Here is a 25,827-nt window from a genome sequence, read left to right on the forward strand (position 1 = left end):
TTGTCGGGATTACTTTGTATATCAGTGATCACAGCACATGTTGTGACTCCACTTTTATTGTAGATACTGTATATGCAACATGTTGTGTTACATCTGCACGTGTCAGTTTACAGTGAACGGTGTATCATCAGACACACGGGTGGTTCAGAGACTCAGCACGGGGGCTGGGTGCGGTGCTTTAGAGGACCTGCCCTCAGAACAGAGCTTTTAACGACAGAGGAGCGTTAGCGGTGAGGGTGACTACTTCTTGCGGAGGAGGTCTTTGATCCCTTTGTCAGTGGGAGGAGCTGCTGGCAATGGGCTGGTTCTTCAGAGCGGCGTCCCTCATAGTGTGGTACACCTCCTCATTCTGCTTGAACATCTTCAGCTCCATCTCAGTCTGCGTGCGCATGATCTGCAGGCAGGACGATGAAAGATCACTCACAGTGTTGAACTTATAAAAAAAATAAATAAAATTGTGCTTAAATATTAAGACTTTTTGCCAAACATAAAAGGAAACTGCTGTGTCACGAACCTCCAGGTCTCTCGTGATAGCGTGGTTGGGTCCATGGGTGACCATGAGGATGCCATAGGCCTTGCAGATCATGCCATGGCCCGCCTCTATCTGCCCGGCATGCCAATGGGTGACGCCTGCCCGCATGATGGCCATGCCCAACTGGGCGTTGTTGGGGTGGTACAACTTCCTGTTCGAGAGAAGGGGGAAAGAAGAATAAGTTACAGGGGATCCAGTGGAGGATCAGTTTTTGTGAATCAGCGACACAAAACTCAAGAGCAGTTTATTAGTTCGCTGGTAGATCAGGGAACCACAGGTCCCAGAGTTAAAAACAAGTTTATACATGATCATAATAAGTGGGGATTGATTGATTAAAATTATAGGTTGAGGATAACACGGATCTTAAAGTATAGAGTATATGAGATGCTTGGAAAAGAAATGAACGTGAATACTTTCAGATGATGTCCCCCAGAGGACAGCAGTGCCAGTGTCTCATGGTTTATTCATGTGACTGTGGGAGGACATGCAGTTCAGTGGATCAGTGTCACCTCACAGACTCTGGTGTCAGATCTGGGCCCCAGGCCTTCCTGGGTGGAGTGCGCATGGGTTTCCAATGTATGTACATTGGAAACCCATGCTTTGAGGACAATGCATGTATCTTGTTTTTTGTTCATACTTTTTATGATATGAGGAGTTGCCATGTAGATTGATGGTGAAATGGGGTGATGAACCAGTAGAGGGATTTGCTATGAGAGTTGCTATGGGAACTTTGTATGGAGTTTCTATTGAAATAAATGGGACATGGAAAGTTTTATATCATTTCAATAAGTTACAGTATCCCTCCATGACTCTGTCAGCACTCACATGTATCCCTCCACCATCCTGCGGGAGCAGTCTGCAGCCTCAGAGAAGGACTTTGTGTACGAAAACACCTCGCTGGCAACGCTAAGCACACGCAGGCGGTAGAGGTGAGTGTCAGCCAGGACATTCTCCTGCTTCCCCAGACACTCCTGACACAGCCTCACCACCTGAGATAGGACAGACAAACAACAGAGCTGAGATTTGTTGGACAGAAGAACGAGGGGAAAAAACACAGTGAAGAATGGAGAAGGAAATGGAGAGAGGTGACAGCAGTGTGGCGTACCTCTTGGTAATTGCCCTGAATACGAGACTTCTCAATCTTCTCCAGACACTCTTTACTGAAGTCAGTCACCTCCTTCACCTTATCAGCAGAGGGCTGAGAGTAAAAACACAACCACAAGGAAAAAACTAAGGATTAAGAAACAAAAAAAACACATGTATCCTTCTTCTGGAGCGAAATCTCCCCGTGTCCCCTCACTCACTTTGTTCCCCTCGCCCCCTGCAGCAGCCATCATCAGGTCATCCTTGATGTGCTGGCTGCAGTGCTCGCAGGTGCACTCAAAGTGGTACTGCTCCTTGAGCTTCTTCTGGCGGTCAGCGGACAGGTTGAGGAAGTCCACGTAGCTGACCGTCAGCTCTGCACCCTCTGGAATTTTCTCCAGAGCTCTCAGCTCGATTCTGGGGGAGAAGGAGGGCCTGATGGGGTCTGGTTCTCAGGATCAGGATTAGCATAGCATAGAGACTGAAAGCATGGGGAAAGTGCTATAGGCTGTACCTGTCCAAACACAATAAAACTCTACCTAGCGATGCTTCTAAAGCTCAGCAATTAACTCATTCTGTATCTCATTTGTTTAATCTGTACTGTCTGGACTGTCTCTAGGAACTGAGGAAGTCACTGTCCCAAGAAACAGTCTGAGCACATAATCCCAAACCTTTACCTGTGGTTTTCACGTCACCTTTCATTAGTACGAAACAAACACGTTTAACTTGCATCATGGCATTGCATTAACTGACATCATGATGATGTAAATGTGCCAGATTTAGCCAAAAGGCTGGTTTCCCTCTGCTGTTAAATAGAAATAAATTACAAACATTATATCAGATTCACTGATTAATCTTATAATGTTATTATGTTATATTGGTAGTGATTGTTAAACCCACTACACACAGCCTCATCAACTGACAGGTGAGAAGCTGTGATACGTACCTCCTCTGGGAGTGGAGAGCAGAGCTCAGAGCTGACTGGCTGCAAAGGAAAGTGACAGTGAATGTATATGTTACAGTGGGTTGATATTGAGTTTTGTTTTTAAGTCAGTATGGTCCACATGGTGAGTAAAAATCAGGTTTTACTACTGTGCTTTATGTTGCAGCTCACATACTGATAATCCCTAAATAATAGGTTCAGTTACATTATCACAAACTAACCAACGCACACAAAACAGGAGCCCAGGTTGTGTATTCCAAGAATACTGGGACTTTCTAGCTCCTTGAGGACATAATATGTCTGCCATTCGAAAAAAGGTCAAGTCTTAAGAATCTGTGTATGCACGATCATATTTGTAATATATAATATATATATAATTATACATAAACCTTAAAAATCTTGTATTTGACATTCAGTTCATTTTACAGGAGCAGGAGCTTAGACACGTACTTGCCATGGTTGAGGATGACAGTGCAGTTAGGCCAGCAGTCATGGTTAACCAGACACAGGTTGGGGAAAAGACCCACACCAACAGCCTGCAGGCCTCGCTGATCACTCAGTGTGAATGCATTACACTTGATCTATAGAGACACAGAGAGAGAGTGAGAGGAGGAGGAGGAGGAAGTCACGCATGAAGGGAGTCGACATGGGTGAGACTAATAAAACATGAGTTTATTTCTAAAGGTGTCTTTTCCGGTGTAGTTTAAAGGTTTAATTTGCAATTTGCTGATAGAATTCAGGAACTACTTGGGAATAATAATCATGCATAAATGAAGCATTCGCACTAACAATGCCAAAGATGTGTGAGATGTAGTCGACAGAGTGCTGCTTCCTTCCGTAAGACCAGTATTCCTGGAAGCTGTGCACGTCAGTCTTGAGCTGCTTGAGGTCTTCCGCAGGCAGGTCGGCGACGTGGTCCTCCAGCTGTTCCACTGAGATCAGCTGACTGTCTGACACGATGCCTGTGTCCTTGTGCATGCGCCACAGCACACGAGCTGCCAGACTGTGCAGGGGGAGATATCCATCACATATGAGCCTGTTAGTGTGTCCAGCACTGATTCAGTCCTACACGTACGACAAAAGAACAGTTTAGGCAGTAGGCTTATTTGTAATCCATCAACGTGTGTGAACCTTCTGAAAATAAATCTCATTGATTGATTTGTTCATTCATGTATACCCGATTCCATGTGCAGGACAATCAAGACTCGTGGGCATGACACAGTGTACAGAGTGTTAGAATCTCTTGGAAGAGAAAGGCAACGTAAAAATTCTCATTTCAGATCAATATGAACCAACGTAACTAGACACATCAATCATAAAAAAGCCCAGACCTGTTCTTCCTCAGGTGCCCCTAACCTGATATTCATGGAGTCACTGAAATAACTGGAAATCACCATGGACACCATGAACATCCACATCAATCTGGCCAGTAGCTGAAATACCCTGAGGCCAGTGTGCAGTCTACATGAGTGCACTCTGGCCCTGAACTTCTTGATGTGGCTGTTTGGATGAGGTTTTCTTATGTGGGCAAACCTATAGCCTATTCCTAACATAGATGTGATGATCTATCAGACAGGACCTTTTTTACCTTGTAGTAATCGATTCACCAGAGAGTCATTGATTTTTTTTTATGCCTACTCAAAAGCAAATTCAGTCTCACACAGATTTGTATTTCATTTGTGTCCTGCAGCATCCTCAGGCAGGAGGGACAGTTTTCCTTACCGGACGTTCTCGGTGGGCGCCTTGCCAATCTTCTTGATGGCTCCGCACTCCTGCTTATGTTCGTCCCAGCATGCAGTCTGGCAGGTGCGGTCACAGTAGTGGGCAAACTTGCACTGAGCGCAGCGATGAAGTTTGGCCTGACGTCGGAAACAGCTGTGGCACACTTGAGAGGCCAAACTGAGGGGCAGACAGACAAAACAGAAGCTTTACAGCTGCACCAAAACAACCAGAATACAGTCTTTACCATGATACATCAAAACCTTACAATATATTTGCCACAGATAGAAGCAAGTCGTGTTTTAGTCACTGTGGACAACAAGAAGGATGCCATTTCCAAAAAGTGCTCTTCAATATATTTTACAGGAAAATGTCAGTTGATTGATTGATGGCAATTGATTATTCACTCTTCCAGTTTTGTTTCCTTCACATTTAAGTTTAGATTTTCATGACTTTGCTGTTCTTTAACCTCCAGAGAAAGGCTGAATAACATATAGTATTGGATTATGATTATAGTTTGTTGCAGTCATGTATGTATGTGGTGTCCATAACATGTATTAGTTAAAGTTAAAAATCCTTGTCTGCAATTTATTATGAAAATCTGTTGTTTCCTCTCTCATGTCATTATGTTTAGTAAATGGTGAAAGTATCTCAGTTTACAACAAAGATACAAGTTGCTTCCTGTAGAGGCCAAGATGGCGGTCGCATAAGACACCTTTTTACAAAGCAGAGTCTCAGTTTGTGCAGAGACTCTGCTCCATGTTGACATGATTGTGTCACATCATTCCTGCAGATTTATCAGCTGCACATTCAAGCTGCCAGCCTCCTACCACATCCTAAAGGTGTTCTACTGGATTCAGGTCTGGAGACTGGGGGAGGCCTCTGAACTTCACTGAACTCACGGTCATGTTCATGAAACCAGTTTGACACGTTTGCTTTGTGACATGAGGCATTATCCTCCTGGAAGTAGCCATTAGAAGATGGTGAACTGCTTTTTCATCCAATTATCTAATGAGGCAGCAGTGCAGTAATTGTATGAATAAAGTAGGTGTATAGGTGTTCCTGGTAAAGTACTTGACAAATGTACATCCCAGTAGAAAGGCATCCAAAGCCTCTCTAAGTCTAGATAAAATTATCCTCACCATGTAGTAAAGATACCAAAACAGAGACCTGTTGTGTTGCAGTGGTTTTGTGATTTCACTGGAACTAAATTAAACACACATACATATTGAAATACAAAATTAGCACAGCTCTCTCCAAGTGTTTCCAGAAAAGATAAGAAATTTAAATCCAGATTTGCAAACATGATTACACTGAACCACATTTCCTCAGCTGCTTGGATGCCGACAACAAACAGAAGCCTGCAGTGTGTGAGTGATCACACAGGTCTCTGCAGACAGCCGCATGTGTCTGTGTGTGTAAACAATTTATTCAGCAGCGTCTACTTTGCCTGTCCAAAGGGACAGTGAACAGACTTGTTGATGCTTGTAATGATTGTTGGAACGCAGCGATAATCTCACTCACTTACATAATGCATTTCCTGGCCCCTTAACCTAACCTAAACCTGATTCTAACCTGAACCCTAAATCCAAGTCTTAACACTCAAACTGCCCTTTGAAGTTGGACAAAGTAATATCTCACAGTGTGGAAATATCTGCACTAGTTTCATTTGTGCACACAAATACAAAAGACATGCACATACACACAAACACACACACACTAGCTCTCAAGGACAGCTAATGTCTTACATTATGCAGATCATCTCAGTGCATACCTGCTGGGTTGGACGCCCTCAGTGAGCCAACATCCTGTAAGTAACTAGCTCTTAAAAGGCTCGAACACTATGCTACCAGATCTGTGTCTAGCATTCCAGCTCATGGACATACCAGGCTGCATTCAGTTTTAATACCCACACAGCTATTTTACAGAAAAGGGCAGAATACTGTGTACACTGCATGCTCTCCTTTCCAGAACGCAAAAACTGCAGCTACTACTACGAATAACATAAGATCTCATTCATAAAAAAAATGTCAAACTAAGGGGATTCTACTGCCGACTACTTTATGTCAGTTGGTAATTACATGTCTGAGCTAACAAATATGACAGAGATCCCAGAGGTTCCGATCTTGGGCCCCTTCTGTTCATCACCTACATGTTCCCACTGACTCAGACATCAGAAAAGCACAAAAGATCTGAGCATAATGTGATTCAGAAAGTTAGTTGAGAAGCTCATTGCCACTCTCATAGGGCCAGGAGTCAATAAGCTTAGCATAGCATAAACACAAGAAGCAGGGTAAATGGTACTTGTTCCAGTACTTAACTCACCTTAACCACAACTTGTCATTTTTGGACCTCTGAGAGATTGTGTAAATCAGTGAGCTTCAGACATGCTATTATGTTTATATTTGAACTTAGGACAGAGCCAGGCTAGCTGCTTCCCCCTGCTTCCAGTCTTCATGCTAAGCTAAGCTAACAGCCTGTTGACTCCAACTCCACAGTTATTAGTTATCTCAGTGCAGTTGTGAACTCTGACCTCAGTTTTAAAATTTATGTTAAAACTTTAATGTGGACTCAGACGTCTGCAGCTTTTTCTGAATGCACACTATCCCAGTCCTCACTAAGACCAACAACATGGACCACATCAGTCCAGATCTCAGGTCTTTGCGCAGACCTCCTATATGTTAAAAACTGATTTTAAAATACCAAGTACAAATCTCTAAGACTGATGTTTTCCCGATTTTTAATTTAAGAAATCAATTTGAAAGCTTGCAAGTTATCAGAGTCCTTTTGCTTGAGCCTGCTTGCTCTTGAAAACTGAATCCAAAAGTATGTCATGCTCAAGTTCACATGACACCTTGACAGTCTTCTCACTGCTGGTGTCATGAGAATTTGGGGACCTAGAGATTAGGTCACAACCCAGAGAAGGTTATGGAAGCCTGATCTACTGTCCACAACACACCTGCACTGTGTCAACCAGATCTGCAAAGACATGCTCACTGAGAAAAGATCAACCTGTCCATCTGGACTTAAAACCTACGATGACAAGGAGGCTCGTACCTGTCGAAGACTACAGCGGAGAAGCTGGGCTCGGCGAAGACCACTTCCCCAGCGCTGAGCTCTTTGGTAGCCCTCAGGCCACGACCTTTCTTCCCTGCATCAAACAGTGCAGCACTCTCCATGTTCCCCACAGTCATTGTACTGGCCAAACAAAACACAGAGGAGACAGAGAGGAAGGCGAAAGTGGCTGAGGGTGGGACGGGCTGAGGGGTAGTGCAGCAGGGAGTGTACAGTTCTTATGAAATTCTCGCCAACATTCAGGAGCACTGGCCCCCTCTCTCCTTAGCCCGACCCCTGTCACAGCCAAAAATAAATTCACCCCCTCTAGGGCTTATACCACCTCCCCAGACTATGATGGGGGGGTGAGCCGGGTGAGATGAGAGGGGCTGTTGGAGAGTAGGGGGAGGAAGCAGAGGTAGAGGTGGTCAGTGGGTGTCGTCCCCTTGTTTGGGTTGGTTCCCCCTGTGATATTTTGGTCCATAGCAGCTGTAACTGTCTGTCAAAGGCACATGACAGGAAACAGAGCTGTTCACACGGGATCAGTGGTGGCATCTCTGCTCTGTTTTGTTTTGATTTGTTCTTTTTCTTTTCACAGCGCAGTGGATGTGGTTACGTCTTGTCACTTTCATCCAGCCAGTCAGCCTTTAAAGCTGCATCCATTGTGTTGTCGCCGGCGATAGCCAAGGCCGAATGTGATATATGAAGAATACTTGTTAATACTAAAGAAGGATGTTCTTTAAACTTTGCACAAATGTTGACTGTGACTCACGGATGAACTGATTAGATTGTGGAGGTCAGAGGTCAAAGGTCAAGGACACTGTGATCTTTTGTAAGTTTTGCTTGTGAATGCCCAACACTAACCTTCCGGAGTACGATTCACCTCGCAGGACTGTTCTCAGACGTGCAGGTGCTGGACTCCCTGACACCGACTTCCTGCTGTACCTCCACATACAGTCCACTGACAAGTGTAGAGTAGAGGTGAAGACTCACTGAAAACACTGAGATCTTTGTTATTACAGTAAAAGAGGAGGGGGGAGTGGAGGGCATTATGAAGAGAGAACCCTCTCAATCAAAAAGGTAGATATCAGTTTATTTCATATTATTATAACTGTTCCTCTTTGTCTTCAAGTGTTTTTTTTTTCTTAGAAAGAATACAGGAGAAGACAGTAAATGAAGGAGAGATGAGAAAAGAGAATTGATGTGATGAATCTCATGTGTTAAAAACTTGATATTGTCCATTTGAGTAAAAGTCCAATTGACTTAAATTGCCTCATTGATCTTAATAAATGTCCTTAAAATCATCGTGTAAGCCAACAGTTCATTCATTCATTCATTTTCTACCGCTTAATCCTGTGTCAGGGTCGTGGGGAAGCTGGAGCCTATCCCAGCTGACTATGGGCGAGAGGCGGGGTACACCCTGGACTAGTCGCCAGTCAATCGCAGGGCTGACACACAAAGACAGACAACCACACGCACACACCTACGGGCAATTTAGAGTAGCCAATTAACCTATCCCTTGCATGTTTTTGGTATTGTGGGAGGAAGCCGGAGTATCCGGAGAGAACCCACGCAGGCACAGGGAGAACATGCAAACTCCACACAGAAGAGCCCAGACCGGTGTTCGAACCTGGAACCCTCTTGCTGTGAGGAGACAGTGCTAACTGTCGCCTCACTGCACAACAGTTTTCCACTAAAATCAATTTATGCTTCGAATAAAAGAAATGACAAACTCATAAATGAATGTATTGGATTTTAATATCATATAATTATATTCAATCAATAAATGTCCTACATGCAGTGTTTGGAATTTCAGTCACATGCAGTTTATGACACAACTAGTGTGTTGCCCAAAAATCGTTTTGTGCATAATTTGAGTTTGTAGAAAAATAGAAAGAGAAAAAAAAATGTGTGTTTACAGGTTCATAAGGAGTTTTTTCGTGTTAGAGTTAAACAGTGAGGCTTTTATTTCGACACTTTAAGTATCTGAACTAAAGGAAGCAACTCTTCTTCGGCGGACCCGAACAGGAAATGCTAGCCTAAAAGCATAAACTTTGAAGCTAACAATTCTCACGCAACGTTACCTGTGATATGTCGGGCTGATCCCTCAGAAAGCACCGACAGTGAGTATATTGTGTTTTCATATGTGTTAATAAGTTAAATGCAGTGAGTTTGATAACTTTTTTGACGTTTGGATTTATCGATAAATGAATGAATGAACGTGACGTTACGCGTTAGTCATATGAGCGCGGAACGCTAAACAAGCCGGTTTATTGAATGTTTCTTCTCTGTTTTCTGTTATTACTTCTAGTTTAACTCCGATTCAATGTTGTCCCTTCAAGTAAATAAAGGAGCAAGTACGCTCGTTTCCTGGCTCTTGAAAAGGAGTTTCGCTGGCTGTAAAGTTTATGCCTAAGTTAAAAGACAAAAAACTCAATTAAAAAAAACCCTCAGTGTTGCTTTCATTGATTTACTTCTGAAATATACAATATCGAGTTTACAAAACTGATTTGGATAACAGCTTGAGATAAACACAAACAAAGAAATAATTTCACATTAACACGTTCACCAATCAGCCGAAATATTGATTATCTTGTTGAGGTGGCACCTGTCAAATCGACTTTGACGAGGGCCAAACTGTCATGGCTAGATGGGTCAGGGCATCTCCAAAATGGCAGGTCTTAGCACCATCTGGTCCGATCCCACAGAAGAGCTACTTGGTGGGGAAAAAAAAAAAAAAATACTGGCTATGACAGAAAGCTGCCAGAACCCACAGTGCATTGCAGCTTGGCATGGGCAGTCTGACCCAAAGACCAGCTGACCCCCTGTTCACCACTGAAAGTACCTACAAGGATATTACTTTGACATATAGGCTACCGCCTACCTCAACATCTTGCAGATCAATTAAACTCCTTCATGGCAACTGTATTACCCAATGGCAGTGGCCTCTTTCAGCAGGTTCATCCATCCTGCCACACTGCAAAAATTGTTCAAGAATGGTTTGGGAACCCTAAAAAAAGTGCAAGGGGAAGTCAGATCCATGGAGGCTCCACCCCGCAACTTTCAGGACTTAAAGGATGTGATGCTAATATCTTTCTGTCTGATATCACAGGACAACTTCAGAGATCTTGACGGACTGGGGCTGTTTTGGCGGCACGAGGGGGAGCTCCGCAATATTGGCAGTTGTGGCTGATCGGTGTGTATAAAAACAAATAATACATTGAGGAATGTGTGACACATAAAGTTACAAAGTAAGGCGGGAGATTAAGCAAAGAATGAGAACACAGATTCAGTAACAGTTACCCCAGGATCAGAGAACAGCTTCACAGATCTGGTTTAAGGTCCAGTCATTTGTATGTCTTTGTGAAATTGGTGCTTTTGAACGCCTGGTGATGATTTGCTGTTCCTGACAAGCTAACATGCGAGGATATGGGGGAACATGCACACGCTAGTCATTCGCAATAGCTCTTGAATATTGTCTATTTTTTCTGTACTGTGCACTTAACTCTCCCTTGTATTTTCTCCTCTGAGCTAGCTAAGTTGCTATGTGTCAAACAGCAAACTTGTTTACCGTGGTTGCTAATGGAACAATGAGTTCACACTGTTTAGACGTAGACATACTGTCTCAGAACTGTCAGCAAACCATTCCTCTTGTGGAGCAGTTTATAGACCAGGAGAGGAGGGTTAAATAAAATAATGCTACATAGATAATAAGCTACAATGGCTCTGAATTATCCAGTTCTTTATCCCCAAAGGTGAAAACTGCCCTTGGTCAATGGTGCAAACCTGTGTGTCAAAGCTGATCTCAACATTAAAGATTCACCTGGAATTATCTTCCCCTCAAGAGCAAATCCACTGATTTTGGCAGAGTTATCAGAAGTAAAATCTGGACCAGCTCTTTTTACTTCAGTCCATTTTCCAGATTTGAGAGTTGCATTTTTTTTTTAATTCAGAGTTAACCACATACGTCAGTAAACCTCCTTCATAAGCATGGTATTCCAGTTGGTATTGACTTTCATTCAGCCCTGAGTATTATTCAGCCTCAGACAGGTCTACTCTGACAGTGGAGTGATATGTTATCATATAACAACCATTCATTTCCATAGGTGCCAATAAATGTACACAATTTCTAATACTGCTGTGTTTAATTTCTTATTAAACATAAATGTGTGAATATGTACTACCAATTCATACTGTCTGGTTTTAAAACTTTTGCCACAAATTAGGGGAGCTACTCTAAAATATGTCCACGTATCCCTGGCAACTGCATGCATACAACCCAGGGTATGAATAATTCTGGTTAGGAACTGTTGATCTAAACCACTTTATTTGGTTTAGATCAACAATACACACAGTTTTGCACAACAAAACTCCTTTGGGGTTGAGGACAGTTTCTTATAAGGGTCTTAAACTCTACTTGAGACACTGTGTATGAACATGGTCTTTCCAAATACGTTTGACCTAGGTGAGACTGTATTTTGGTCTAGGATTTTTGTGCTGTTTTGAAATTATGTGGTCTTTGTGAGTCTTAGTGTTTCCTCCTTGTGCTAGTAACTGGGAATTAGTGTTCAACTAAAGAATGATACTGATTGGTTTTCTTATTTTTCACTTGCTCAATTTCCGCAAACAAATTTGGGTGAAAAAGTAAGAAAACATTTGTGAATGAAAGTCATGTGTTGTAAATTACCATTTTGACTGATGACCTGTTATGGCCTGAAACATCTGAAGTAAAAAAAATCAGTTCAGTGGCTTCCTCCTACATACTCAATGTTTTGCTGAGGCATTGTCCAAATCTGACCGTGGAATGCTGAGAATGAAATGGCTGAGGGAAAATGTAAATGACCCGAGTATCAATTAAAATCAAGGCACATAAAAATAATTTGGTCCCAGTGGTTAATGCCTGTAGGGGCTGCTCTGTCTAGAGGTCGCAGATGTCGATGTGAGCTCCTGATGTGTAGTTGTCATCCAGCAGCAGCTTCATCAGTTTGGCACAGGACTCCTCGCAGGTGAGCAGCTGACCCTGAGCAAACATGTCTGAAAAAGACTTCCTGATATTGGGGTCAGCTGTTTTGGATCTGGCCACCATCTGCATGTCTGTGTCCAGAGGTCCTGGTTCAAATACAGAGGAAAGAAAATAACATTGTGTGTGTGTGTATAGAGAGAGAGAGAGAGAAAGAGAGAGACCTAAATTGGTCAAAATGTAAACCATCAGATATTAAATAATAATAATCATATGAATAAACACAGCTAAAATATATGACCATGAAATTGTAATAATCCAGTACAGTTTAAGCTCATTATTATGAAATGTTATTTCATTCTGTATTAGACAATATGTTCATAGTGTGTCATTTGTAATTAATACACATAGTTTTTATTTCAAAATGTGCTTTTCCAAAGTTGGTTTCTACTTTACTATGGCATTTTCCACTGATTTCTTAATTTATCACAAACCCTTCCCAGTCAAGGCAAACAGGGCAGAGCCAGTTATATGATTGACTGTTGCTTATGTCCTGAAAGAGTAAAACACTCAGTTCTTTTGTTATTAATTCTTTTACTGTCCAGATAAAGACCAAGTGGTTTTAATTTTGTCTTGGTTTTCTTTAATCTATTTGGATTTTTTAAATTCATATTTCTATGTTCTAATTAAATGTCAATTACTTACTTGGTTATTTTATTGCTTACTTCCATTAATTTTTTTATATTGCAATTAAATGTGAATTACTTTACTGCTTTTTACTTAATAAGCTGCGAAATCATTATGTATTTTACTACCCCTTTATTACTGTTAAGTCAATTAATAATGGCTCTTCAGGTCCTCCGTATTTTCACAACATTTTGTTTTAAAAAGACGGAGGCAACTTTAAGAAAAATAAAAATGCTACAAGTAAAATCTGGCACTACTAGTCTGGTGTGATCCAGTATCACCAAACCTTTAGGAATAACCCTTTCAATTTCTCAGCTTCAGTCTCTGTCTGACTGGCTTGACTTGAACATAATGAATATTCCCCACCTGGAGAGTAGTTGAGCACTCGTAGGTCCGGCTCCTCTTGTGCTAGCACCCTGAACATCATCTCTCGGGCAGCCTTGCCGGTGCAGTACAGAACCCAGGAGCAGAAAGGCTGCAGGGCGCACAGCGAGGAGATGTTGATCACGGTGCGTCGCAGACCCGGACGCTGCGGAAAAGCCTGCAGGACGCGGGCGGTGAGGCACAGGGAGGAGCTGACATTGAGGGACAGGTAGGAATTCACCTCAGCCATGTCTGTGAAGCTTTTGGCGTAACGGGACACATCACCCAGAGAGGCTGGGAGGAGAGGGAGAGTAGTGTTACTGGTGTATTTCCGTCAACTAGTGTTATGTAAATATCCTCAGTGGGGCCAATAAGATTACATAATTAAAGCAGGGTTTCACTCAAATTCTGCTTGGGGCCCCCTAAAAGGCTGGGCCCTGCTCAGAGTTAAACCATGACGACATGGTTTAAATCAGACGCCTCTGCAAATACGCAGGTCAAGAGCCTTTAAGGACTGGCTAACCCAAATTACCTCAGTCTATCTGTCCATTCAAACAGGTTTATTTGTCCAGATTTCGAAATGTATCCCTCTCAGAGATTTCAGCTTTCCCCTCAATCTATAAAATGACAAATGGCTTCTTCCTGCACAGCCAGAGTTTTGCTTCAGTGTTTTGTGTTTCATTATTTGTTCACAGCTATGGATCTCAGACCAGCTCTTTACCCACCATGTCTTTTTCGAAATGTATTCAGTCTCATTTTAAAGCCTGTATGGTTTATGCATATATATGGATGATATGGTATATATACATACATATATATAGTTTATATCTGTGCTTAAGTCAATCAGTGTAGTTGACTGTGTACATATGTATGTATTTCATTTGTATGTATATATACCCACACATATATATGTATGCCATGTAGTATATCTATATCTAAACATACATATGTATATACACATATTTATACAGTATGTGTGTATGTATATATGTATGTATGTATAATATATGGCTGATCTGTATATCAGCCCTATTTTGCTTTAAAACTGAAAGCTTCTGTTCAGTAATGAAAACCAGATCTTGTTCATGGTCGTTCACTGACCCTTGTGCATCATTAGCTCAGGTTTCTTCTTACCAGCGTTGTTGACCAGTAGGATGTGATCTATATCCTCAGAAAAAGACTCCTTAGAGGTTCTGACAACGTTCTCCAGTCCTTCAGTCTGACCCAGATCTGCCACCACACACTCAACCACCAGACCCGCTCTACCTGCCTCCGACTCGGCCAGCTCTGCCTGCAAAGAGCGCAGGTCGTCGGCGGAGCGGGCCACCAGGACGAGCACCGATCGCGGTTTCACGAGTCGAGACATCTCCCTCGCTATAGTCCGGCCGAAGCCTCTGGAGGCTCCGGTGATGATGCACAGCGCCCGGCCCAGGTCTCTACGCTCGGTCGACGACATGGTTCTGAGAAACAGAGAGAGAGAGGAAATCCAGGCTCGGTGTGTGTGAAGCAAGGTCCGGAGCTAAGCGATTTTCTGCCAGCTGCTGCAGACTGTTCTTCTTCACGGGATAAAGAGCTGGAAATCCACTTGTTGCCTTGTCGCCATCTCTCGGCTTTACACCAGTTTTACACGCGTGCTCTCAGAGCATTCATGGGATCACCGGAGGGGAAAAAATAATAATTACATAAATAATTAAATAAACTACAGACATTCCATCGTAATTATGACTAAGCGTGTCCTGTTCATATCTCGACATCATGAGATCCAAGGTCATAAGTACGAGATGAGTCACAGTTAGGAAAAACGCCTCAAAGGTTTTCCCATTACTTTTTTAAATAACACAGATATATCTCTTATGTTACCACACACCTGTCCTTCACTTCTTCTTCTTCTTCTTCTTCTTCTTCTTCTTCTTCTCCTTTTTCTTCTTCTTCTTCTTCTTCTTCTTCTTCTTCTTCTTCTTCTTCTTGCTACTAGGAGAAAGTTCGATTATATGTTTTCACGATTTAGGTGAAATTACCCTTTAAGTACATGTACTTTGTTAGATGAACAAAAGTAGGCTCATTTGGTTAGTGTGCTGTCTGTGTAGCTCTACAAAACTACCTCATCATCCTCTGTCTGTGCTGTGTGATCAGTGAGTTGACAAACACACACACACACACACACATATATATATACATATATGTGTGTATATATATGTGTGTGTGTGTGTGTGTGTGTGTGTGTGTGTGTGTGTGTGTGTGTGTGTGTGTACGTAAAAAGTTAGGGATATTCAACTTTCGGTTGAAATTTATGGAAAATGTAAAAAGTTCATGCTATAGTGATATTATATCATGAAAGTAGGGCATTTAAGTAGAAGCATGCAATGGTAATTTCTTCATCTCAAACAATTTATTGAAACAAAAGCTAACAACCGTGGTGGGTATACCACAACAAAAAATGTCAGTGTCTCAATAACTTGTCATGTGTCCTTGAGCATCAATTACAGCTTGACAACAGCGTCTCATGCTGTTCACAAGTCGACTTAATGTCTGCTGAGACATGGCATTCCACTCTTTTTGAAGGGCTGCCCTCAGGTCATTGAGATTCTGGGATGCAGGGTTATGACCCTCTACACAACGCCTCAGCTGATCCCAGAGGTTTTCTATGGGATTCAGGTCTGGAGAAAGTGCAGGCCACTCCATTTGAGGTACCCCAGCCTCCAGCAGACGTGCCCTGATGATGCAACCTCAAGGAGCTGGGGCATTGTCGTCTATGAAGATGAAATCAGGCCTGTGTTGCTCATGCAGAGGCACAATGACTGGATTAATGATGTTCCCATCCCATCCCCCTAAAGGACCCTCACACATGCTCCCTCCGCCCTCCAGCAACATAAACTCACCTTCTAACATGCACACACACACACACACACACACACACACACACACGTTATTTTCTTTCCTCTGTATATTTACTTTGTGTTTTATATTTTTTCATAAGTGTTTTTTTTTTATGTTTGTGTTATTCATATGTGTGCCTTTAAACCGGGAATGTCACTATTTCACTATGTCCTCATAATGACAGTAAAGACTCTTGATTTTTGATTCTTGATTCTTGATTGAAGACGATGACGCCTGTGCCTGGTGGTGTGGTCAGGTACCTTTGCGGGTCGTCTAGCATGCAGACCATGCTGATGTAAGCAATTTTGAAGCGGGTTGAGTGGCATTCATCATCTGGTTCTGCAGGGCACTGTTCACAATGAAGTGGTCATCAGCATGGGATGTGACCAAAGGACGTCCACTTCTATGCCTTTCTGTGGCTCTTCCAGTCTCTCTGTGTCTCTGTTGCAACCTGCTGATCACACTCTGTGACACTCTAAGCTCAGTGGCAACTTCCCTCTGAGAACATCCTGTCTGAAGCCTCTCAATGGCCAGGTACCGTTGATCAATTGTTAGGTGCCGTCTTGGTCTCATGATGTCAAAATGTGAACAGCATGATGAAGAGGACTGTTTAAATACAAATTGTAATTGAACCAGAACATTTAGTGGTTGATTCATGGATCAGACACTTTTTTTTTTTATTGTCCTCATTCCAGATGATGTTGTTTTCTATTTTCCATAAAAACGTCAGTGTTATGTATTTCATGTAATTGTGATGGCTATCTTGGCAGTCCTTTGCTTTCTGGGGGTCCAAGCCTATTTTATGTATTTCAGCACCTGCTGGAAATTAAAATAACTAAAAGATGATAAAACTGTCTGTAGAGCTATTGGCTGATTGAATTTTATGAAGGTTCACCAGTGCGGGCAACACATTTCACATTACATGGAGTAATTTTAATATACTGATTAGTGGGGGTCTAGTTAGTCAGTCTCGCAAAGCCTTTTGACTTCCCTGTTCTGTTTGTGTCTCTCATCCACATTGGCTCTTACCGGAGACATCAGCTTTGGAAAATGGATCATGAATAAGTTAAATAATTTCCTAAAACACTAGTTTTAGGCACTATTTTTTTTTTTAAACCAAACATTACTCAATCAAGAGGAAATAGTACAAATAGTGGTTTGTGTGGGATTGAGTCAAAAGTGTCAGGAGTTTTCATTTCATTCATTCATTTTTTACATCCACATGTCCACATTCTGGGCTGTAGTATGTGTCTCTAACCTTTACAGTAACCACACAGAGGGATGATCTGTTCAGATAACAGTGGTGCTCTCAGTGTGTGCACTGTGTGTGCTCCATGTCTGGGGGCATTTAATTTGATACACCAGCGTAAAAACAGCCACTGGACTGAACAGACACTACTCAGACAGAGCACACTGCAGCATATGAGCATAATTTAGGAAATGCATTGGTGTTATTTAATCCACCAAAACGACCCCTGACATTTTGAGTAAAAGAGAGAAAGGAAGGAAAGGAAAGGCTTTTTTTTCTGTTTATTCCACTGGAGTTATAATAAACCAAAAACTAATACAACTGTTTTCACAAAAAGCTATTGAATTTCAGTCACGTCTTGAATACCTGTCTCACACCTTCATAATGAAATCAACACGTATTAAACACCCAACATATTCACTTGTCTCGTATCTACAGTAAATGAGCTATGTTGGTAAAAAGTTCACACATGCATTTGCAATAATAGGTGTGAAAAAGAGTCTGTGATGATTCTGTATCACTGAAACATAAAAATCATAAAATGTCTAATACACTTGTTATAACCACAATATTAACCAGCTACTGTTGGGAAAATATAGATAAAATCGGAATTTAAGTTGATGTAATCATGTCTTGGTGACAAAATGGCAGAAGTCTGACTATACAATTTCTTCACATAATATTACCTTTAACTTCAGTTAAAGGTAATATAACCCTAACCCTCATCCACAATGCATGGGAACCCACTTTCACCTCAACCTCTACATGAGGGTAAAATGAATTATATTTTAAAATATTAATTAAAGTAGTAAACATACAAAACAGAAACTACCGGCCCTATTTGAAACACATGACAGAAGCATAAATTAAGGGACTTGTTCTTTGTAATTGTGGGTGAGAGAGGAATGTAAGAAATTCATCCCTTACTGGACATGACAAAAGAGGAATGTTAACAAATCCAAAGTGTGAAATAATGACAGTAAAACTATGGTGGACAACAACACCTCATAATTAGGCCCTCACTCCCGAAAAACAGAACCAGCCGTAAGTGTTTGTATGTGTTGACAGATGTAGTAGATGTTGAAACTACATGTTAGATTCACTGTGAGCACGTTTATCATTTTCAAAATCACTATCCTGGGAGATGAGCTTGTAAGGTTTCTTCCTCTCCTTCTCCTCCAGCACAGAGTTTCCCATCTCCACGTCTTTGCTGCGGAGCTCGTGTCGAGACAAGAACTCAACGATGCCGGCTCCGATCGAATCCCCCAGAACGTTGGTGGTGGTGCGGAGACGGTCCCTACACCCCAGCAGAAAACAGAGAGAATAAAAAGGGTGAAAAAGTGGGAAAATATGTTTGGTACACAGATAATTCAATTGTATGTCAGGTGAAATGTGGTCAAATCATATTCACACAGAACAAAGCAAAGATTTTAAAGATTAAAACAGTTTTGCAAATCTAAGCTATGCTACTAAAATTAAAATTATGATTTGTCTGTTAAAGCTGCTTCATACTCATAACATCCATCCATCCATCCATCCATTTTCTGCTGTTTCTCAGAAGTAGCGGTGGCAGCAGGTTAAGCAATATAGTCCAGATGTCCCTCTTCCCGGCAATACTTTCCAGTTCCTCCTGGAGGATTCTGAGCCTTTCTTAGGCCAGATGAAATACATATTCTCTCCAGCATGTTCTGGCTGTACCCCGGGGTCTCCTACCAGTCAGACGTGCTGGGAAAACCTCCAAGGGAAGACCCCCGGGAGGCATCCTGATTAGATGCCTAATCACCTCAACTGGTTCCCACTAGAAACTTGCTCCCAATCCAAAGGGCACAAAGCATTTTCTGGCTTAGAACTGTGGCCTCAGACTTGCAGGTGTTGACTTTCATCCCAGCTGCTTCACATTCAGCTCAACGCAGTGCATGCTGGAGGTTGAGACATTTGCTTGATTTAATGATGTAAGCCTGAATTAAATAGTAATCTTGCTTCATGAACCATAGATGAATTTGATATATACTGTAATTTCACTTCAGCTCTGAGTACAAAATCTCCTCAATGAAACATAATTAACTGGAGTAAACCTGACTTGACTGGTAAAGTTGCTTTATGAACAGTCCTCAACTTTAGAACGTATACATTTCTGTCAGAGGATATACTCTCTTCTATTGAGAGTGAGGAGGGCCTGGGTTAGCAAGGCTTCATGAAGACAGGCCATTCATATTTGGTCCATCCTAGTTAAAGGAGAAAAGGGTTTCTTCTTATTACCCCAGTTAGCTGAGTAATTTCTGGGAAGGGTATTCTAATTGAAATGATTAATTTGGGAAACCTAATTATGTTTCTATGTTAAAACTCATTGCAAAAAATATTCAATACAAAAGGGAAGATGTAGAACAAGACTCCAGGGAGACTGGAGAAGTGTGTCACTAGGTGGTAGTAGATACAGAGCTGCTTTTGACCTTTAAAATGACAGAGATGATTCATGTAGGGATGTGAGGTACAGTTACAGCTCTTCACACACTGTGTGTTTGAATGGATGTTATACTCTATTATTGTTCGCAGGTTCAAGCTACTCACAGAAACCAATCAACTGCAATGATGAGAGTGATGTCATCAGTAGGAAGTCCAACAGAGGTTAGTACAATCACCATGGTGACCAGGCCTGCCTGAGGGATGCCAGCAGCTCCAATGCTGGCTGCAGTTGCTGTAATACTGGATTGGAGAGAAACACGCAGACAGATTAAACAATGCCTGTTACTGCTGGGACTTTTATTATTTGCAGTTTCTTCTTTAAAAAAAATAATCTTACCTTATGGTGATAATCTGACCGAAGTTCATCTCCATATTGTTGACCTGAGCAATGAAGATGGCTGCCAGCGCTTCGTACAGAGCTGTCCCATCCATGTTGATGGTGGCACCCACAGGCAGCACAAAACGTGTGATTCGTTTATCAATTCTGTTGTTTTCCTCCAGGCATTTAAAGGTGACAGGGAGGGTGGCTGAGCTGGGACATGAAAGAACAAAACAGGTTTAAAAAAAATCAGTTTGAACAGTTTGATAAGCACAGTTTTTAAGGTTAATTGCTCAGTAGAAAACTCTTTGCGTTAATGCTCATGATTCGTTCAGTAAGCTTTTAACCAGGAAGTCATGTACCATGAATCAAAGCTGATCTGAGTGATCTGTCTATGTTAGACAGAATGTATATGTTACCAGGTTTGCTAAAGTCCTGATGAACCATGGTAAGGGATGTAAAGATAAACCCCTACATATCTGAAAATGAATGGGCAAGTAATGTTAACTTTACACGCTTCCACACTTGAATGCAAGCCCCACAAATAGCTGTGGGGGCCTAACAGGACAATCCAACAAGTATACTGACACTTACCAAACAAGACATGGTTCAAAGGCCTATTTTCCAACTTTTTACAGAGCTAGGCTAGCTGTTTTTTCCTATTTCCACTCTTTCTGCTAAAACAATTGTGATTCATTGGTTGAAGTGTGGTAGTGTTGGACACGACTCACCTGGAAGAGGTCCCCAGAGCAGTTACCAGAGCTTGCAGGAGCCCAGCAATGAAGATAAAGGGGTTCTGCCGAGTGATGACAAAATAAAGAGTGGGAAGAATGAGAACAGCATGGATCAGTAAGCCAATGATGACTGTGATGGTATACATGCCCAGTTGGCCACCCATCTGCGTCAGATCATCCATCTCCACTATCTTTCCTGCTATGAGGAACAGGATACCAATAGGAGCATACCTGAGAGGAGAAGAGGAACAGTGAGTTATTGGACAAAAGTGTGGTGGTAACATTTGCTCGACAGGAAACAGCTCCCCTGAAAGTGAAGTCTTACCACATGATGATGGCAACCAGGCGCATGATTGCTTCATTGAGGCTGTCAAAGAAATCCCTCAGGAGCTGGCCCTGCTCCTTCATATTGCCAATTATCAGACCAAAGCACATGGAGAAGACCACCAGCCCAAGGGCATTCACCCCGTTCACCTGACCCGGCACTGGGATCACTTCCTCGCGGGTGATCTCCATAATCTCCTGGGTGCCATTGGTTGAGTTGAAGAGGGTGTCATTCACTGTCACTGTCACATGGACAGTTCTCTTTCCATATTTGGTTTTGAACTGGAGAATGACAGAATTAAAAATCTGAGGTTAATCCAGAGGGGTTTAGTACTAACCTCAGTTAGTTGAACTTTTTTTTTTTTAATGTATGGATCAAAAGAACTAAGTGTGATGATAAAGGTGCTGCTCTTGGTGATGAACCCACGGAAAATACTCACTCAATTTCACAGTTAGCCTCAGCTTTGCATATTCTAGTCAACTTTTGATCATTTTGTATTTGATGATTGCATCTATTCCAGTTGTATCAACCTTATTTCCTTGTTTACTGTTCTCCGCCTGCCCAGCAACAAACAGCAGCCAGTTTGTCAATCTGGCAGCTGGTGGAAATCAAACCACAGCTAAAAACAACCTGGATGAATATTGGACTTACATTCATCAGGCTGCCAAAAACTGTTAAAACAAATATCTAATGTTGCTCTGAGTCTGCTTGATGTGTAAAAAGCTAACTGTTTGCCAGCACCAACCAACACATTGTGAGTGCATGTGTGTCAGAGGAGGGTAGCTAAACACTAATGGCAATGAAACCTGTCTGAAAATTTGTGAGCTGTCAATCTTTGGTCAGACAGGGGCCTATTTGAATTAGGCTGGGTCGGCCCAGAACCAATTCAGGCCAAGCATTCTACCCATGGCTTTTCCTCTTGCACACCATCAGGCTCAAATTTACAGTTATGCACAAGAAAAGTCAAACTCTAATGGGCAGATAGCTGAGCCCACTTGTGCTCTTCAGAGGACATACTCTGAGGATACACACTGCACAGTATTAGCACAGATCACTTCCACCAGGGTGATCTCCATAACCTCCTGGGTGCCCTTGATTAAGTTGAAGAGGGTGTCAGCCTTGCTTATTAGATATGACATCCTCTCAAAGATATCATTATACTGTTATGGACGCTCAGGCTGCTGGGGGGTAATGAACACAGCAGAGGCTATGAGCTGCCAAAATATTACTCGTTGTAAGACTTCATGGATACAAGGTAACATCAATCCAAGCAGATTTAGTAGATATTAATTGGAAGAGCTCACCTGCTGCGTGCAGGCTTGGACCAAGTTTGGTGGAAACATATTTCTGAAATGGGAAATCAAAGTGATTAAAAGATGATGATGGGCATTGATGATGAATATCATTGTTCTCACTTCCTCACTCATAAGCAGGCTACCTGATCAGATCTAAGAAGGCATCAGCAGGACTGACTTGCTCTATCGTCTGCTGCTTTCCAAACTCATCTTTTGATCCTTTTCCTGGATGGATGATGAGGACGATTATGATACCAATGAAGACTGCGATGAAGGTCGTGGTCATGTAGTAAATCACAGCTCTCATGCCCATCTTTCCTGAGGCTTTGCTGTCCAAAGCTGCCATTCCTAATGGACAGAGGGTGGAAATGCTGTTGGAATCTGAGTATTAAGATGTGTAAAAAAAAATATTCTGCACAAACAACAAAGCTCTGTCAGTACAGATTTATGTGGTGAAGTCTTTCTTTGCCTAATAGTTTAATTCTTAATCAGTGCTGTTGCAGTCCAGCCAAAAACCTAAGTACAGAGGCTAAACAGGATTCCCAGGATACATTTCAGTGGAAACAGCCAATCAATCACACAAAGATTACAAAGATTACTCTTTGTAGAAATCTGATGACACAATTTGTAGCTTAAATCAGTTCAGTTTTAACGTCTGAGTCGGTTTTTGATGATGTCACCGGATATAAGGCAGTGTTTTGTTCCCTCCTTGAAGATAAGGTGTTATCTAAAGCTGCGAATCCCACCTCTGACTGACTTTTTCTCTGTAGCAACTAAGCTCAACAAGACTTAAATGTATTGTAGAATTTAGATCCTTTTCCAAATTGAAAATGAAATCAAAAATGAAATGATTGAAACTGTGAGAAAAATACCTGTGGAACCAGCAATTCCTTGTACACAACCACATATGGAACCTAAATCCAACCATTTCTCCTAATAATGTTATTTCTCTATGGTATAAACATTTTCTGATTTTATTAGCAAGTACAGCAAGTCAATTTAAAGGCTTATTTAGACCTGAATGGACCCTATTGTGTTTCAGCTTTTCATAAAGATGAATATAAGAGACTAAATACAGAATCACAAAGTGAAATGAAAGCTACTGGCAGAGGGCACTGCCTTGAAGAATGTGTGAAGTTATGTTCCACTGCTGCAAACTGTGGGAACAGACCTGTGCAGTTAGAGGCCGCAAGGATGAAGCAGCTTCTGTAACTGATCTGAACCAAGTCTCCTCTCTAAATGAATCTCTTCATCACCAAGCTGGGGGGCGAGGCTGGCCTCCCCAGTGATCGCTGGCTTGTAAAGATGACCTCCCTGTGAACCACCTCTGCTGAGATGTAACGGCCATTCTTCCATTCAGCAACAAGCGAACCCAATTTTTTATATGTTATTGCACCTATTTGCAACACTGTTGACCTTTTTATAATCTGACAAATACTAAGGGTTGTGTCTCTTAAATGCCACCAGTTACCATAGCTCCAGTTTATTACTACATTTTAGTCATAGATTTCCTAACCCAGGTAGCTGGACCTGATGTGTACTGCATGTCCTTACTTTTTTTTGTAAAACACAGGCAAAATATCATTGTGTTATTTTTGAAAAAAAGGTTCAGTTTGGGAATATGGAGACTCTTGGGTGGATTCTTCTACTTTCAAAATAGGTTACAAAAATGGGCAAAGTTACTCTGGTCTGGGGTTGGGTTTAAGCAACTAAAGCAGCCTGGTTAAGGTTAACATGTTGTGTCTAAAGTCGCTGTGAACTTTTTCTGTATTGAACCAGACCACGATCTTTCTCTGACCTTAACCAAGTGATGTCAGTCTAAATAAAACTATTAAAAAAGTATGATGTCTTTAAACATTTTTTGGACACATTCAGTATCAACATGTTTGTGACCTGCAAGGTTTCCTTATCAATTTGGTATGATGCTTAACTGATCCAGAACTGTGGTTTCCAGTCTGGAAACCACAGTACCTTCTTAAGGGATCTCAAGATAAAAATGAAATGACAATGATATAATGTAAATTTATGCGCTTGGCAACTTGCAAATATGTTGACACTGAACACATCAATAAAATTTTATAGACAAGTTAATCATATATGTCTATTTTTTTTTTTATCCTAAATGAATAACAAAATAGGAAATAACAAGAAAAAACACATTGCTGCTACAAAACTTAATTTTAGCCACATTAGCACCATGGCTGCAGACATGGCAATGCTAGATGGTCATCTAGAACCATCAAAGGGTCAGAATATTAATTTGAAAAGCTTGAGTTTGCTAGTGTAAATGGATTCATGGCTGTGTGAGCTCAGCAGCTGCTGTGATTTAGGTTTTCTAATCCGTGTCAACTTGAAAGTTAAGCATGAAGGTTTGTTCTTGACCTTGAAAAATAAATAGCAGTGAGACCAATCCATCCTCAAAACTATTATCCCCGGGGTCGAGAAGGAACTTGCTTAATTTTCAGTAACATTTCAGTTCAGTCAAAGCTCTAAAGAAGGATTGATAACAAGTGCCTAAATGGCTAATTTTACAGTCATTATCATTCCTGTGTGAATAAGTGGTCAGTGTCCACTGCACATATACATACAAATGGGACCATAGAGGAAGGTTTTAGTCCAAGTAGCCTGCATGTCATTTGTTTACTGTCACACTGTCATTTTAGAGTGTGACCTGTTCGGATTCGTTTCAGATATTGGTCACAAAACATTATGTGAACAGACTAAACAAAAAGATCAGATCTCATAAATAAATCATAATTTAGAATTAAATCCCGCATCCATTGACAGATCAACCACAAATACAGTGTGACATAATATGTGAATATGTTGTACCTGTTATTAGACTGGAGATCAGTAAGGGCAGAACAAGCATCTGAAGCATTCTCATCAACAGCTCTCCAGGGAAGGAAAAGTACTTCACTTCTCGATAGGTCATCTTATAGGGGCGGAGCGCGAATCCCAGGACAATGCCTGCACAGAGACAGTAACAGGTTGGGCCTGAATATGTGTGTCCACACTGCATTGACAAGACTTGGACTGAATGAGGTCTGAGACATTTCCATTTAGCTTGCAGAGGGATACACACCTACAATAACTGCCCCAACTGTAAAGAGCACAAAGGCGTTCTTCTTGAGGAAAGCCTGGACGTCCTCTTTGGAGATCTCCTCCACTTTCCTTTTTGCCTTCATGGTGCGTATGTGAATGCCTTCCCTGATACGCTGCAT

The 25,827-nt window shown here is 41.7% G+C and overlaps 3 protein-coding genes across 3 annotated transcripts; all 3 read right to left on the bottom strand.

Moving 5' to 3' along the window:
- Positions 1-38: 38 nt before the first annotated feature.
- On the bottom strand, positions 39-7,607 carry smyd1a (SET and MYND domain containing 1a). The gene is made up of 10 exons (XM_041059693.1): positions 7,335-7,607; positions 4,281-4,457; positions 3,348-3,561; positions 3,009-3,139; positions 2,562-2,600; positions 1,837-2,032; positions 1,638-1,730; positions 1,358-1,521; positions 515-683; positions 39-394 (listed from the first exon to the last, which is right to left on the bottom strand). The coding sequence occupies exons 1-10, from the start codon at positions 7,469-7,471 to the stop codon at positions 275-277; spliced, it is 1,440 nt and encodes a 479-aa protein (XP_040915627.1). The 5' UTR covers positions 7,472-7,607; the 3' UTR covers positions 39-274.
- Positions 7,608-9,787: 2,180 nt separating this feature from the next.
- On the bottom strand, positions 9,788-14,876 carry spra (sepiapterin reductase a). The gene is made up of 3 exons (XM_041059710.1): positions 14,476-14,876; positions 13,345-13,635; positions 9,788-12,440 (listed from the first exon to the last, which is right to left on the bottom strand). Exons 1-3 carry the CDS (start codon positions 14,795-14,797, stop codon positions 12,250-12,252), a joined length of 804 nt encoding a protein of 267 aa, XP_040915644.1. The 5' UTR covers positions 14,798-14,876; the 3' UTR covers positions 9,788-12,249.
- A 3,677-nt stretch (positions 14,877-18,553) lies between these two features.
- Positions 18,554-25,827, bottom strand: LOC121195945 (excitatory amino acid transporter 1-like). Its single transcript, XM_041059692.1, has 9 exons — positions 25,689-25,827; positions 25,436-25,573; positions 22,747-22,951; positions 22,613-22,655; positions 21,309-21,589; positions 20,981-21,214; positions 20,268-20,462; positions 20,036-20,170; positions 18,554-18,764 (listed from the first exon to the last, which is right to left on the bottom strand). The coding sequence occupies exons 1-9, from the start codon at positions 25,825-25,827 to the stop codon at positions 18,554-18,556; spliced, it is 1,581 nt and encodes a 526-aa protein (XP_040915626.1).

The sequence above is a fragment of the Toxotes jaculatrix genome, chromosome 16, assembly GCF_017976425.1.
Source record: "Toxotes jaculatrix isolate fToxJac2 chromosome 16, fToxJac2.pri, whole genome shotgun sequence".
NCBI classification, from domain to species: domain Eukaryota; kingdom Metazoa; phylum Chordata; class Actinopteri; family Toxotidae; genus Toxotes; species Toxotes jaculatrix.